Raw genomic sequence first — 12690 nt, 5'->3', positions numbered from 1 at the left:
GTGCTCACAAACATCTTGCAATACACGGCGTCTGATCCCCCTGACAGCATCATCTGCGTATGGAACGTGGTGAGATGAGCTTCAGGATCCTCCACGCCGGTGAAACAGCCTTCACAGGAACCACACTCGCAGGAATAGGCGTGTCAGTAATCGCTTGATCGAAAGGCATAGGAAAAACACGAGGTGGCGATGACGGCGCGACCTCTTCAGCAACAGAACGCCCTTGCTGCTCCTGAAGAGCTTGACGCAGCTCCTCAGTCACCTTGCTAAGCTCGTCATTCCTGGCCCGAGAGGCGGCCAGGTCCTCGTGCATTCTCGCCTGTTCTATGCGCGAGGCTTCCACAGTTGCCTGCAACGAGCGCATAATCTCTACCATCTGCGCCATGGTCATGGCGGCGGCGCCTTCAGCAGCGACGGGCGCAACTGGACTTGAACGATTGCTTCTCATTTTTCTCATGAAACTTAGCGAATCACAGAATGCAGCGAACAACACTTACTTCAGCTACGATCGATTCAGCTATCAATCGGAAAAACTTGTGCGAAACTCCGCAAGAAAACTCAAGAACACCGCGAACCTTCAAAGAAACCTGCAACTCCACCAGAAACCACCGCTTCTCCCACGGATAACCAAACGAGCGAAAGAACTCAAACTCCACCGAACAAATCACGCGTAAACAGCAGAAAACCTCACTTCACCGATCAAAAATCCAAACGAACGGTATAAAACGCGAAATCACCGAACAAATCTCAAGCGAACAGCGAACGATGGTTGCACCAGCACACAACCACGCAGAAAACTACGAAAACCTCCAAGAACTAACGCTGTGGATGGGAGCAAGTTTTACACTGCCCCACGGTGGGCGCCTGATGATCCTGCCTGTTGACCAGAACGCTGGAACCTGCCTCGTCAAAGGATCGACGTGTGCACCGCTCTTAACCTCCGTCCTTCTTCAAGATCCACCTCAAGAACCTGCAAAAGAACAGAGCGGCGCCGCTGCGGCCGATCGCACTCCAACGCCCAAGTCAGTGACCGAACCACCAAATACTAAGAGCAAGAACACTCAAGAAATCTCAAGGAACCGTGCAATGTTCTCTCTCACAGTAAGCTCTAGAACTCGCAAGCGTAAAGAGTATAATCTGAACGTGCGTACCTCAGAAAGTTCGTTGAGAACTCTTATATACCTGGTCACTTTCTCTCTCCTGGCAGTTACAGACCTGGACACGTGGCTTGCATCCAGTCGTACACGTGCCATCATCTGGAGCCTCCTTGACTTGGGCGCTGCTTCTGACTCTCTTTTTTGCTAAGTTACTTATGCATGGTACTGCCCAGTGCATAGCTAACTTGGGAGCGCGATCTCTACTGGAATTGGCAAGTTAGGGTGCTCTCGTACACCTTCCCTGTGGTCTCGCCGGCCGCCTTCATAATCTGCATCACCTTCATCTTTGGCGATGTGCCTGCTCTGGCGATCTCCAATCACTTGGTCGCCTGAGTTTACCATCTGGCGACTTCATCTTCAACTGGGCGATCGCCTGGTATGCTGGAGATCGGACCACGCCAACTTAATAACTGGCGACTACACGAGCCCCCCGACTTCCTTCACTTCTGCGAATCTGGCGCCTTGTCGACACGCCTACACCGTAGCTTGGTGCCACGTCATCACCTCCGACTACCAGGGCGGTACCAAGTAAAGATGACGCCCAAGGCGACGCCAGCATGAGACGCCGGAGGCGTCGCCTGGAAGGACTCAAAGGGCGACGCCAGCGTGAGACGTCACGGCGTCGCCAACCAAAATATCAGCAGGGTCGCCTCCCCGATACCCACAGGTAGGAAAGACTGTGGAGGGAGACGAAATCGAAGAGGGCAAAGTTAGTTACTGGCGTTGCCTCCCCGATACCCACAGGTAGGAAAGACTGTGGAGGGAGACGAGACCGCCAAACGCCAGCGAATCACTGGCAGGGTGTTCCCCGATACCTATGGGAAGGAAAGACCATGGAGGGAACGACCCCCCCCCAGAGCACTCGGCGTTTTAGACACCCGGGGACGATACGACGCTGCTGTAGCAGGCCTCTCCTTAGGCGTGGGCGCCGGGCGTTAAGGATCAAGGAAAGGACCGTTTCGGTGTTAGAGACACCCCGTGGACGATACGGCTCCACTAGGTGAGCCTCTCCATGGGCGTGGGCGTTGGCGCGTGACCTTTCCCGGGCACACAAGGACGCCCAACGAAGTGAAAGAAACGGGTATAATACAAGCAAAACAACCGAAGCACGCGAAGGCAAAGAATGAGAATAAGATCACACAGGCAGAATTCTGTGTCGCGAGGACACGAAAGCAATCATACAAAATCCCAGAGTTGTAGCAAGAGTACAGACAATTCAAAGAATTACAAGTTTATCAAAGAAGGTTAAAACAAGTATAAAAGAATGGGCTGATGATCGAGGGTGGCGGCTCAATCGTCTATCTCCAGAGGCACGACCTTTCCATCAACAATATGGTGAGTGGAATCGCAGCTGGAAATGTCGATCCCCGGGTTCATGCAGACTGCTTGGGCCAGAGCCTCCTGGAATCCCTCCTCGAAAGTGCCCGCCATGTCCTGAATGAGGGCCTTTTTGTCCTTCTCTAGCCCCTCAATAGCGGCGTCCCCGGAAGCTACTTGCTTCTCCAGAGCTTCCTATTCCACACGAAGCCGACTGACCTCGACCTGTAGTTTGTCGTAGTCAACCTGAAGAAGGCCCATAGCTTTGGCCTGGGTAGTCATTTCCCCCTCCATCCGCTCCATCTCTTCAGCCTGCTCACAGCAGCGGTCCTTCAAGTCCTTTTGAACTTCCGCGTCAGCTTCGACTAAGTCTTGAAGGCCCGTTAATTGAACTTGGAGGGCGACTTCCCGAGTATAAAAGTCAGCCTGGAACCCCATCGCCTCTGCCAGTTGCTTTTCAGCCTTTTCCTTGGCCTCTTGAGCCTGCTTCAGAGTGCTTTGGTAGGCTTTGTTTTGGCATTCCAGGGTTTTCTTTTCCTCCTCCAGGGCAGTTACCTTTGTTTCCAAGGCCTGGAGGGCTTGAGCTTGCAGGACAGCATTTCTGGCCTGGGCATGCCATTCAAGGGCCACCGCCAAGAAGGCCCCCAAGTAGAAAGGCATGCCCTCCTTCTTGTCGGTGCCCTCTGGCATAGTTCCACCACTGAAGCCCCTCATCAAATGCATGATTGGAGGGGGGATGGCGATGAAATCGGGGGCGGCAGCGACGGGAGCAGGGGAAGCAGAGACTTCTGCCGGTGGCGGAGGCGGGGCAGATTCGGCGCCTTCGCCCCCTTCCTCTTGGACTGTTGTGGGGGGAAGTGAGGTCGCACTTGGAGGGTTATCCATGAAGGAGTTCCCTCCCTGGGGCAATGCCTCTGGCAGAAGGGGAACCCGCGCAGATTTCCTCCTCTTGAAGGGTGCCACACCTTCCGAATCCTCATCATCCGATAAAATCTCCAAGACCCGTTTCCCTTTGTCAAGGGGGGTTGGAGCCGGCGATGAGGCCACCGCTAGAGGAACGGCGGCGATGGGCAGAGGAGAGCCGGGAGTCTGAAGCGCCTCGGGGCTATGTGGAGATGACGGAATTGAGCCTAGGGGGGCTTCGGTGGTGATCGGTGGTGGCGGTGGCAGAATTGGTGGGGGGATCGGATCAGCAGCAGGGGTGGAGGAGGCGCCCGCCTTGGCAGCACGAGCCTCCTTCATCGCTTTCGCCAGCATCATCCTTTTGGAGGCGTCCATCACCGATCCTACATCAAAATAGACCAAGCAGCGGGAATCAAGGTCAAAGCAACTATACAAAATTACAAAGCGCATAGATGCGTGAAAGGCAAGTAACATAGCACCATGGAAGACAGAGGGAAGAGGCTGTGGGAACAAACATCCGGTAGCAAGGTGTTCACAGCAAAAGGGATGAGGAGAGAGTCTCCTTACCAAAGTATGTTGTCAGGGCGTGAGCATTGTATTCGCTAGCAACAAGCTTCAATGTATCAAAAACGATCCCCAGCCCAGCCAAGGCCTTGCTCACCTCCTTGTCAGCGGGAGATAGCTCTTCCAGGGCTTTGGCCCTAAGCAGCTTAGGGCGCTCCGTCCAATAAAGGGGGAAGCCGTCCAAGGCCGTGGGGTCGTGTTTGGCGCTGCACACTCTAAAGAATTTCCCTTTCCAGTTTTTGTAAGAGTTTTGGAAGAGGGAGAGGAGGATCCTGCCCGCGATCCCGGAAAAGCTTACCAAGAAGCTTTTCCCCTGCTTCTTCACTTCGAAGAAATGCAGGAAAACGTCTACGGAGGGAAGGATTCCCAAATGCCCGCAGAGAATTTGAAAACCCCTTACAAATGCCCAGCTGTTGGGGTGGAGCTGGGCGGGGGCGGTATTAATTTCGGTGAGAAGTTCCCTTTCAAAGGGGGTGAATGGGAGACGCACCCCTACGCGTTTAAACACCGTCTGGTACATAAAGAAGAAAGGGTTCCCCTTTCTAGGTCTGTCGTCCACGCAGACAGGTTCCCCAGGCCTGCCGGGACGGACGGATATGTGAGCGTCGTGAGTGCGGAAGAAAGTGTTAAAGTTATACAAGTGGGGATCCCCACGATGAGCTTCCAGGTCCTGGAAGGTAGTCAGGATGGTACACTCGTTCAAGAGCTCGTCGGGGGCCCATGGGTAGTAGGCTTTGTAGTTGGACTTGGAGGTCTTGGGGGAGGAATCAGACTCCGCGTTCGTGCGCGTCATGGTGTGAATAAATAGCTGGAGAAAGAAGAAAGGAAAAAGGTTTTAACAAGTGTAGCCATGACAGGAAGGGGAGTGAACCCCAGGAAACACCACCCACGCGAGAAAACCCAGAAAGAAAGAGAAGGGAGCAGAGAAGGAAGGAGAAGCGGAAGAACGCAGTAATGCATAAATGTCAACAGTCCCAGGCAGTTCAATAAATCATGCAATGCGACGAAAGGAAAGAGTCGTGGATATGCGAAAATCATACCTTTGCTGTCAAAGTGAAGGCGGAAGAAGAGCACAGGAGGGAGAGAACAACAATTGCAGAGAAAAGGGGTTGAAGGCGATGAACAGTGTAGAGACGCAGAGGGAATGAATGTAACAGTGGGGTGAGCGCGGGGTTTGGGGGTAACTTGAACGTTAGATTTGCAACCCAAGAGGCGCTAACTAGGAGCCATGAGATCGTGCCACGTGTCAAAGGATCAATCGCCCAGGGGAAACGCAAGGGTCTCTAGAGGTTGGCCGTACGATGGGCTACGTGGCGCGCGATCAAGGATAGCCCCAAAAGGTGTTATTTCCCCCGTTTCTGAGGATGTCCAATCAGTCATTAAGAGCGCTCCTATGGTTCAGAGAGTGTCACGTCAATAATGCGAGAATTGTTGAGTCAGCAGGGAGTAACACGTCATCAGGGTGGCACGTGGACGGCGTGGGCGAGGCCTTAGTCTTTACGCTGAAGACACGTCTTCGGCTTAAGACTGGGGGGCTTTTGTACCGTCACGTATCCGAGCGTTGACTAAGTCAAAGTCAAAGTCAACACCAGGAGTCAAAGTCAACACAAGGCGTTGCCTAGGTGAAGAGACGCCAAGTGCTAGCGTCATCAGGAAGAGGCGTCGCCTAGGTGAAGGCGTCGCCCAACCAGGGCGTCGCCAGATCAAACATTACTAAAGCAAGGCAATCACAGTGTGGTTCCTCGATACCCATGGGTAGAAAAGACCATGGAGGGAGCGACGCCGTGGGAAGGCCTCAGGTCCCGATGATCCGGGAGAGTGATAAAGAGAAGAGAAAGGTGGCTTTAAGGCCATAGTAACAACACCAGTGTAGGGCAGCCTGACTCGTGAAGTATCCCTGCCGCCCCAGAGACGCCTTTGGGACAGATACGACTCAAGAGGAAGGTCACGCCCAGGGTAAACGGGTGCAGGGTACGAGAGGAAGGCAGATACGCTCTCAGAGTGAGTGACTAGATGATTGGGGGCATGAGTTGGCACCCAAAAAGTCACCCCTTGCGCAGTAGCACTCCCAGGAAGGAGGACTCACACGTAGAAACGCCCCAGATGGGGTCATAGCGTCGTGAGGCCCTCCACGTGTATGACAACCAGGTCAGAATAGAAACACCCTTTAGTCAGGTACTAGGTAATTAAAGTCATTCAATACAGTTTCTGTTTTGAGCGTTCAGGTACTATAATGGCTCCCAAGCGTTTCAACGTCTTAAATGCGCTACGTTTCCTAATTAGACGCCTTAATTGAGCGTGTTACGTTTGTGATTAAAAGCGCTTTAAGGCGCTTTAAATGCTTGGGTAGTTTAAATAGCGCTGAGAATGTTGGGAACACGGTTGGAAGTTTTGGCAAATTTTCCCAGAATACACTCCAGTTGCTTGCTCGAAGTCGTGAGGCTACGCACAAGGGACTGGAAAAGAGGTTGTTTGCCAGAGTGAGAATATACACACAATACACAGTTCTTTTTACCACCTTCAGAGTGCCTTACGCGGTGCTCAGATACGGAGGTGCACAGTTTTTGGTGTTTCTTGCTGGCTGACTTGAGCGTCGGAGTGCAAACGGCCGCTAGGGCGCCCTTTTGTCCTCTTTTTGTAGGAATCCATAGGTAACCCGTGGGAAGGAGTCCCTAGCTGACGGTTGAGGTCGCGCACAAAGACGTTACAGGTCAACCGGACGGAACAATTGTCTACAAACATGGTCTGGCTATGATACCACATGATGTGAGTTGATTTTAGGATTGTTCATTTGATTAGTGACACTTTACTTAGATTTAGATTTTAGAACAAAAATAGGTGAGAAGCCTAAGGAAAATTCCCACTAGACATTAACTTAACAAGTGTTAAGTAGTTGTGAAGGTTCATTTCCATAAGGCCAAAGGAAAAACACAATTCAAAGGTGAGAATGAATGACAGTTATGTGCGGAATTTAATCAAACATAAGGTATGCAAGACATATACCGAATTGAAATTCACAAACAAGAACAATAACAACACATATTTTGGAATTGAAAATAGGAATGGAAAGGGAATGGAAAAAGATGAGTGAAAGGAAACTTAAGAGTGGTGGAATTGTGAATGAGCACACCACTTAGATGGTGAATTGAATCCTGTTAAAAAGGATGACTTTAAACTAGAGGGGGGGTGAATTGTTTAAAGAGGGTTTTCGCAAACTTTTAAGTCAAGAATGAAATTATCTCGAGAATAAATGATAAAGAATTCAGTTTGCCAAAAACTCAAAGCAAAAACAACAGCACCAGAAAAACAATCGGTTGTTTCGCAGAAACAATCGGTTGTTTATACCAGTTTGCAAATATCAAAACTGAATTTAAAGAAATTAAGGAGAGAGAGAATGCACACAGATGTTTATACTGGTTCACTCTAAACCCAGAGCTACGTCCAGTCTTCTCAGAAACCACTGAGGAATACCACTAAGCAATCAAACCTAGATCATTTACAACACAACCAAGAAAGTGACCTTGATCCCCTCAAGACACACACTTCTCTTGGCCAACACACCAACACTAAGAATGTTGATCTTGATCCCCTCAAGAACACACAACACTTCTCAACAAACACACAAAGATTCTTGTTCAACAGATACAAGGATTACACTTGTTACAAAAGCAATTATGAAATCTGATCCTGCCTGTTGACCAAGACGCTGGAGCTTTGCCTCGTCAAACTTGGATCGACGTATGCGCCGTGTTTGCCTCCGTCCTTCGCCGCGATCCACCTCAAGAACCTGCGGCCGATCGCACTCCAACGCCCAAGTCAGTGACTGAACCACCAATTACTAAGAGTAACACTCAAGAACTCTAAGGAACCGTGAACCAGTTCTCTCTCAGTATACTCAAGAACTTGCAAGCGTAAAGAAGACAATCTGAACGCGTGTACTTCAGAAGTTCGTTGGAAACTCTTATATACCTGGACACTTTCTCTCTCCTGGCAGTTACACATCTGGACACGTGGCTCGCATCTAGCTGTACACGTGCCATCATCTGGAGCATCCTTGACTTGGGCGCTACTTCTGACTCTCCTTTGGCTAAGTTACTTATGCATGATACTACTCAGTGCATAGTTGTCTTGGAGCGCGATCTCTTCTGGATTGGCGAGTTAAGGTGCCTTCGTACACACCTTCCCTGTGGTCTCGTCGGCCGTCTTCATGATCTGCACCACCTGTTTCACCGTGTATGCTCAAGCAAGCTGTCCCCCGACCTCATCCTTTGGCCAGCTGGGAAATGTCTATCTGCCTTTATATTCGGCGATGTCCTTATTTCGGCGATCTCTAATTACTTGGTCGCCTGGATTCATATCTGGCGACTTCATCTTTAACCCGGTGACCGCCGGTTCTGGTGTGCTGGAGATCGGAGCACGCCAACTTAATAACTGGCAACTACACGAGCCCCCCGACTTCCTTCCCTTCTGCCAGCCAGGCGTCCCATCAACACGCCTATACAATAGCTTGATGCCACGTCATCACTTCCGACTACCAGGGCGGTACACAAGCCCCCCAGTCTTAAGCGAAGACTTGTCTAGCGAAAAGACTAAAGGAGTCACGTCAATACCGATCTACGTGGTGCTGGCGCAGAATTCCTAGCGGTTGTACTTTCTGCTTTCCTGACGCTCCACCAAACACTCCTCCAATCGCTTGACACGTGGCTTTATCAACGGTTACCTTTAATTGTCGTTTGCGCTTCCCAAACCCATTCGAAAAACCCTTAAACCCATTTCGCTTCTACTGTTCCATCACTTCTTCGTTTCCTCAAACGCTTCAAGTTTCTTCTGCAAAAGCTCACGACGCTCTTCAACCTCCTGAATCCTCAACTTCCTTCATCGTTCTTCCGATCATAAAAAGGTACCCCCTTTACTTCTTCTGTTGATTTTTCCTGCATTTTAACTGATTCGCATCATCCATTAACTGTCTGGTGCATACGCTGTGGGTTGTTTTTTCTATTTCTCCTTTCTCGTAACTTAGGGCTTCGTCTTCGTTACAACGAACCTTCGTTCGTTCGTTTTTCACCCTTCTTTCACGATCGAGTCAGCCTCTGCGAACCCTGATCACCTTTTCTTTTCTTTTTCCTTTGCAGCTTCCACGATGGCTCGCTCAAAGATCACCCCAAATCCTCCTCCCTCGTCACGAAACCCTTCATCTCAAGCACACAACCCCCTACGAGCACCTGGTGCTTCTTCTTCCCAGGCTGAGAGGCCTGCAACCTCCCGTCCTGACCTGGCTCAGGCTACGCCACCGGTTGCCGGAGGTGCCTCCGTTCCTTCCCCCGACTTCCAAATATTATACCCATGGGCCACCCCGACCTTGTTGAAGGAAACTTCCTCAGTAAACTCTGCTGGGGCAGTTCTTCGATTGAAGAAAGGGGACGAGCCTCACCTGTCGTTCCACAAGGAGCATGACGACAAGATGATGGTGCTACCTTGCCCCCCCGACATGCCAGTGTGCGCCGACGACAAAGGGAACAACGACGGGTTGTTCTGCTTCGTATACACCACCCTGTTCAAGAAGGTGAAACTTAGGTTTCCCTTCACTCGCTTTGAAAGGGAGCTACTGACCGAGCTCGACATCGCCGCTACTCAGCTTCATCCCAACAACTGGGCATTCGTGCGGGCGTTCCAGATCATGTGCGACCATCTGGGGCTACCAGCGTCAGTGGACGTTTTTCTTTTCCTTTTCGAAGCCAAACACCCGGGAGATCGCCTGTGGGTGAGTCTGAACGGGATTGCTGGGAGGTCGATCCTCTCTATCTTCCAGCAATCCTACAAAGATTAGAAAGGCAAGTTTGTCCAGGTCCGCCCAAACGATAAGGACGCCTCGCTGCTCGACGGCTTCCCCTTGTATTGGGTAAACAAGGGGAATAAAGAGTCTAAGGGAAGCTTCAGGAGGCCAAGGAGTCCTGACAGCATGGGTGCTTTGGACAAGGATCTGTGCTTCTTCTGGAAAAGCGTGGCAGACGCCAATATTACTTTCCTCACCACTACGCTCATCTCCTTCGAATTCTTCGAAGATCAACTCGAAGTTCGCATAGGTTAGAACTCACCTCAACGTCTAAGTCATTACCTTGACATTACCTCTGCTAACTGTTTCTGGGCGTCTTGTCTGTTGTGCACAACACTTTGGTTTTATTTTCTGCACCACTTATCTGCTTTTGCTGCATACTGACTTATGCGTTTATCTTTCTCTCTGAGTTAACCCATGTATCTTTGCATTATGCAGATCGTATGTTGGGCCAGGGAAAACTAGCTGAACTGAGGGCGCTCGCCCGAGCCCACGGGTTGGCGTCGGGTTCCCAGACTGTGCCAAACTCAGTGGTGGAGATCGCCGCTGCACAGGGCAGATCGCCACCCAAAGGCCCAACTCTTTCTGAGGCCCAGCCCGCCAATCAGCGCAAAAAGCTTATCCTCAAGAAACCAAAGAGGAAAACCCCTCAAGTGGTTCATGAGGAAGAAGAAGAAGACGATGAGGCGACTGAAGATGGCCTCATCATCAAGAGGAAGAGGGTGGCGCCTTCTTCACCATCTGCTCCACCTCCTCCTCCAACATCAACACCACCTTCCACACCCGCTCCGCCTCCAACACTGCTTCCTCCACCAGCTCCCACCTCGCCAGTCCAAGCGGTTCCTCTGGCGTCCGCACTTCCGGTGGTTGAGGCCGCCGAGCCTAACTTCATGGAGAACCCCCCGAGCGCCTCCACGCCTTATGTATCAGCTGGAGGGGGTCCTCCTTCAAATGCCTCAACCGCAAACGCTGCACCAGTCGGGGATGAAGGTGCTCACAACTCTCCAATCCTCATCACTGAATCCCCGACGTCGCCACCACGCCAAGAAGCACCCATTCCACAACCAATTCAAGAAGGTGGCGGCGAGAACCAACAACAAGCCCCCCCGGTGCCTCCACAAGCAAACCTCTCTCTTGAGGTCAAGAGGGTGTGGGAGCCCTTCTCAGCAAAACTGAAGATGATGGCGGAGGATTTCCCCTCCATCATATCCAAAGCTGTGGAGAGTTCCACCAAGAAGCTCCAGGATGACATCTTCACACTCCGAACGGAGAATCGCTCCATAAGGATCGAGGCGGAGAGGTTATCCTGCAATCTAATGCTCGCCGAGATCGATCACTCCCGAGTGGAAGATGCTATGAGCACTCAGCTCCGGGTGGCACGCAAGGAGGCCACCGATCTACGCCATAAGGTGCAGCTCTTGGCTCAAGAGAAGATCGAGCTGGAGAGCAAGCTGGTACCCTATCGCGTCAAAGTGGCTGACCTGGAGGCGTTGATCAAAGCAGACGCCGCCAAGGTAAAGAACCTCGAGAAAAGGTCAGCCGATCGGGAGGTCTTCTTGGGGAAGGTGGAAAAGGAGAGAGACGACACCATGGCCAAGCTCGCCGAAGCCAACGAAGAAAACGGGAAGATCGCCGCAGAGCTGGCCCAGGTGCAGGCGGAATCCAAGAAGGTTACTGAAGACCTTCTTCAAGCTCGGGAAACAATTGAAGAACTCAAGAAACAAGCTGAAGAGCTGAAGCAGCAGAACGAGGGGCTAAAGAAACAGATTGAAGAACTTGAGCTGAGCTCTGCCCAGATTCTCGCTGCTGGATTCGAGGCCGCCCGGGAACAGTTCGCTTGCTTGTACCCCGACTTGGATCTTTCCATGGTGTCTCTCAACAACGAGGTGGTGGACGGGAAGGTTGTTCCTTCTGAAGACTGATTGCTTCCCTCCATCCACGATTATTATGCTTTTTCCTTACACATAATTGTAATAGACTTTCCCTTTTTCTGTATATGTACCTTGAACTGATCGTACTTTATGATAAAGTCCTTGTACTTCTTCTTATAACTTCTCTGTCTGCTTTATCTTTTCTTGTATAATTCACTTCCACGAAATTAACTTAGTAACTTCGTAAGCGCAATTATATACTACCCGCTACGAACCATCAGTTTTCGAACAATAACACTCTAACAACTTGTAACCTCAAGGTAATGAACCTTAGCGTAAAATCGCTCTTCAAATAACGAACTTCAACTCAACTAATGGCTTAAGACACCGCTCATCTGATCTGCCGTATCAAAACGGGTCTTGACTTTCTCGCTATTGCTTGAATTTCTCCTGGTCGCCAAAGACTCTTGGCGACATCAGCTTCCTCCTGGCTTCACAACTTGGCCATTGTTCCTTTATCTGGGGGTAGAGGCGCCTTTCGGATCCTTCTCTACCTCCCTGAGCTTCAGAACAAGAGACCGGGTGGCTAGGCGTTCTCTCCGAACCTACCTTAGCCACCCTCCAAACTTCTTCTGCCCTTTACACCATACCTGAACTCGTTCGAGACGAGAAGTATTTTATCTTGCCTGAACTCGCTCATCGGCGAGAAGGTCTTTAACTCGCCTGAACTCGCTCATCGGCGAGAAGGTCATTATCTCGTGCCTCTACATTGCCCCAGGGGTTACATCTCCTCTCCCCTAGAAACACTGAGGACTTTTTGCTGGGGCCTCTACATTGCCCCAGGGGTTACATCTTCTCTCCCCCAGAAACACTGAGGACTTTTCACTGGTGCCTCTACATTGCCCCAAAGGCTACATCTTCTCTCCTCTGGAAGCACTGAGGACTTTTTACTCTTCCTCGCCTGCACTCGCTCGACGGCGAGGAGGTCTTTATCTCGCCTCAGTACGCGCGAGGGCGTTGAGGTCTTTAACTGGTGCCTCCGATC

General features: G+C 51.0%; 1 protein-coding gene across 1 annotated transcript; it reads right to left on the bottom strand.

Moving 5' to 3' along the window:
* Positions 1 to 2669: 2669 nt before the first annotated feature.
* LOC137838397 (uncharacterized) lies at positions 2670 to 3164 on the bottom strand. Its single transcript, XM_068647642.1, has one exon. The coding sequence runs from the start codon at positions 3162 to 3164 to the stop codon at positions 2670 to 2672; it is 495 nt and encodes a 164-aa protein (XP_068503743.1).
* Positions 3165 to 12690: the final 9526 nt, after the last annotated feature.

Source organism: Phaseolus vulgaris, chromosome 4, assembly GCF_000499845.2.
Source record: "Phaseolus vulgaris cultivar G19833 chromosome 4, P. vulgaris v2.0, whole genome shotgun sequence".
Classification (NCBI taxonomy): Eukaryota; Viridiplantae; Streptophyta; class Magnoliopsida; order Fabales; family Fabaceae; genus Phaseolus; species Phaseolus vulgaris.
Note: the sequence above shows the minus strand (reverse complement) of the source record. Positions and strands in the feature narration are given on the sequence as shown.

Bases quoted from the DNA above. Each gene is read 5' to 3' on its own strand.
- LOC137838397 (XM_068647642.1), bottom strand. From the start codon at position 3,164: ATGCCAGAGGGCACCGACAAGAAGGAGGGCATGCCTTTCTACTTGGGG.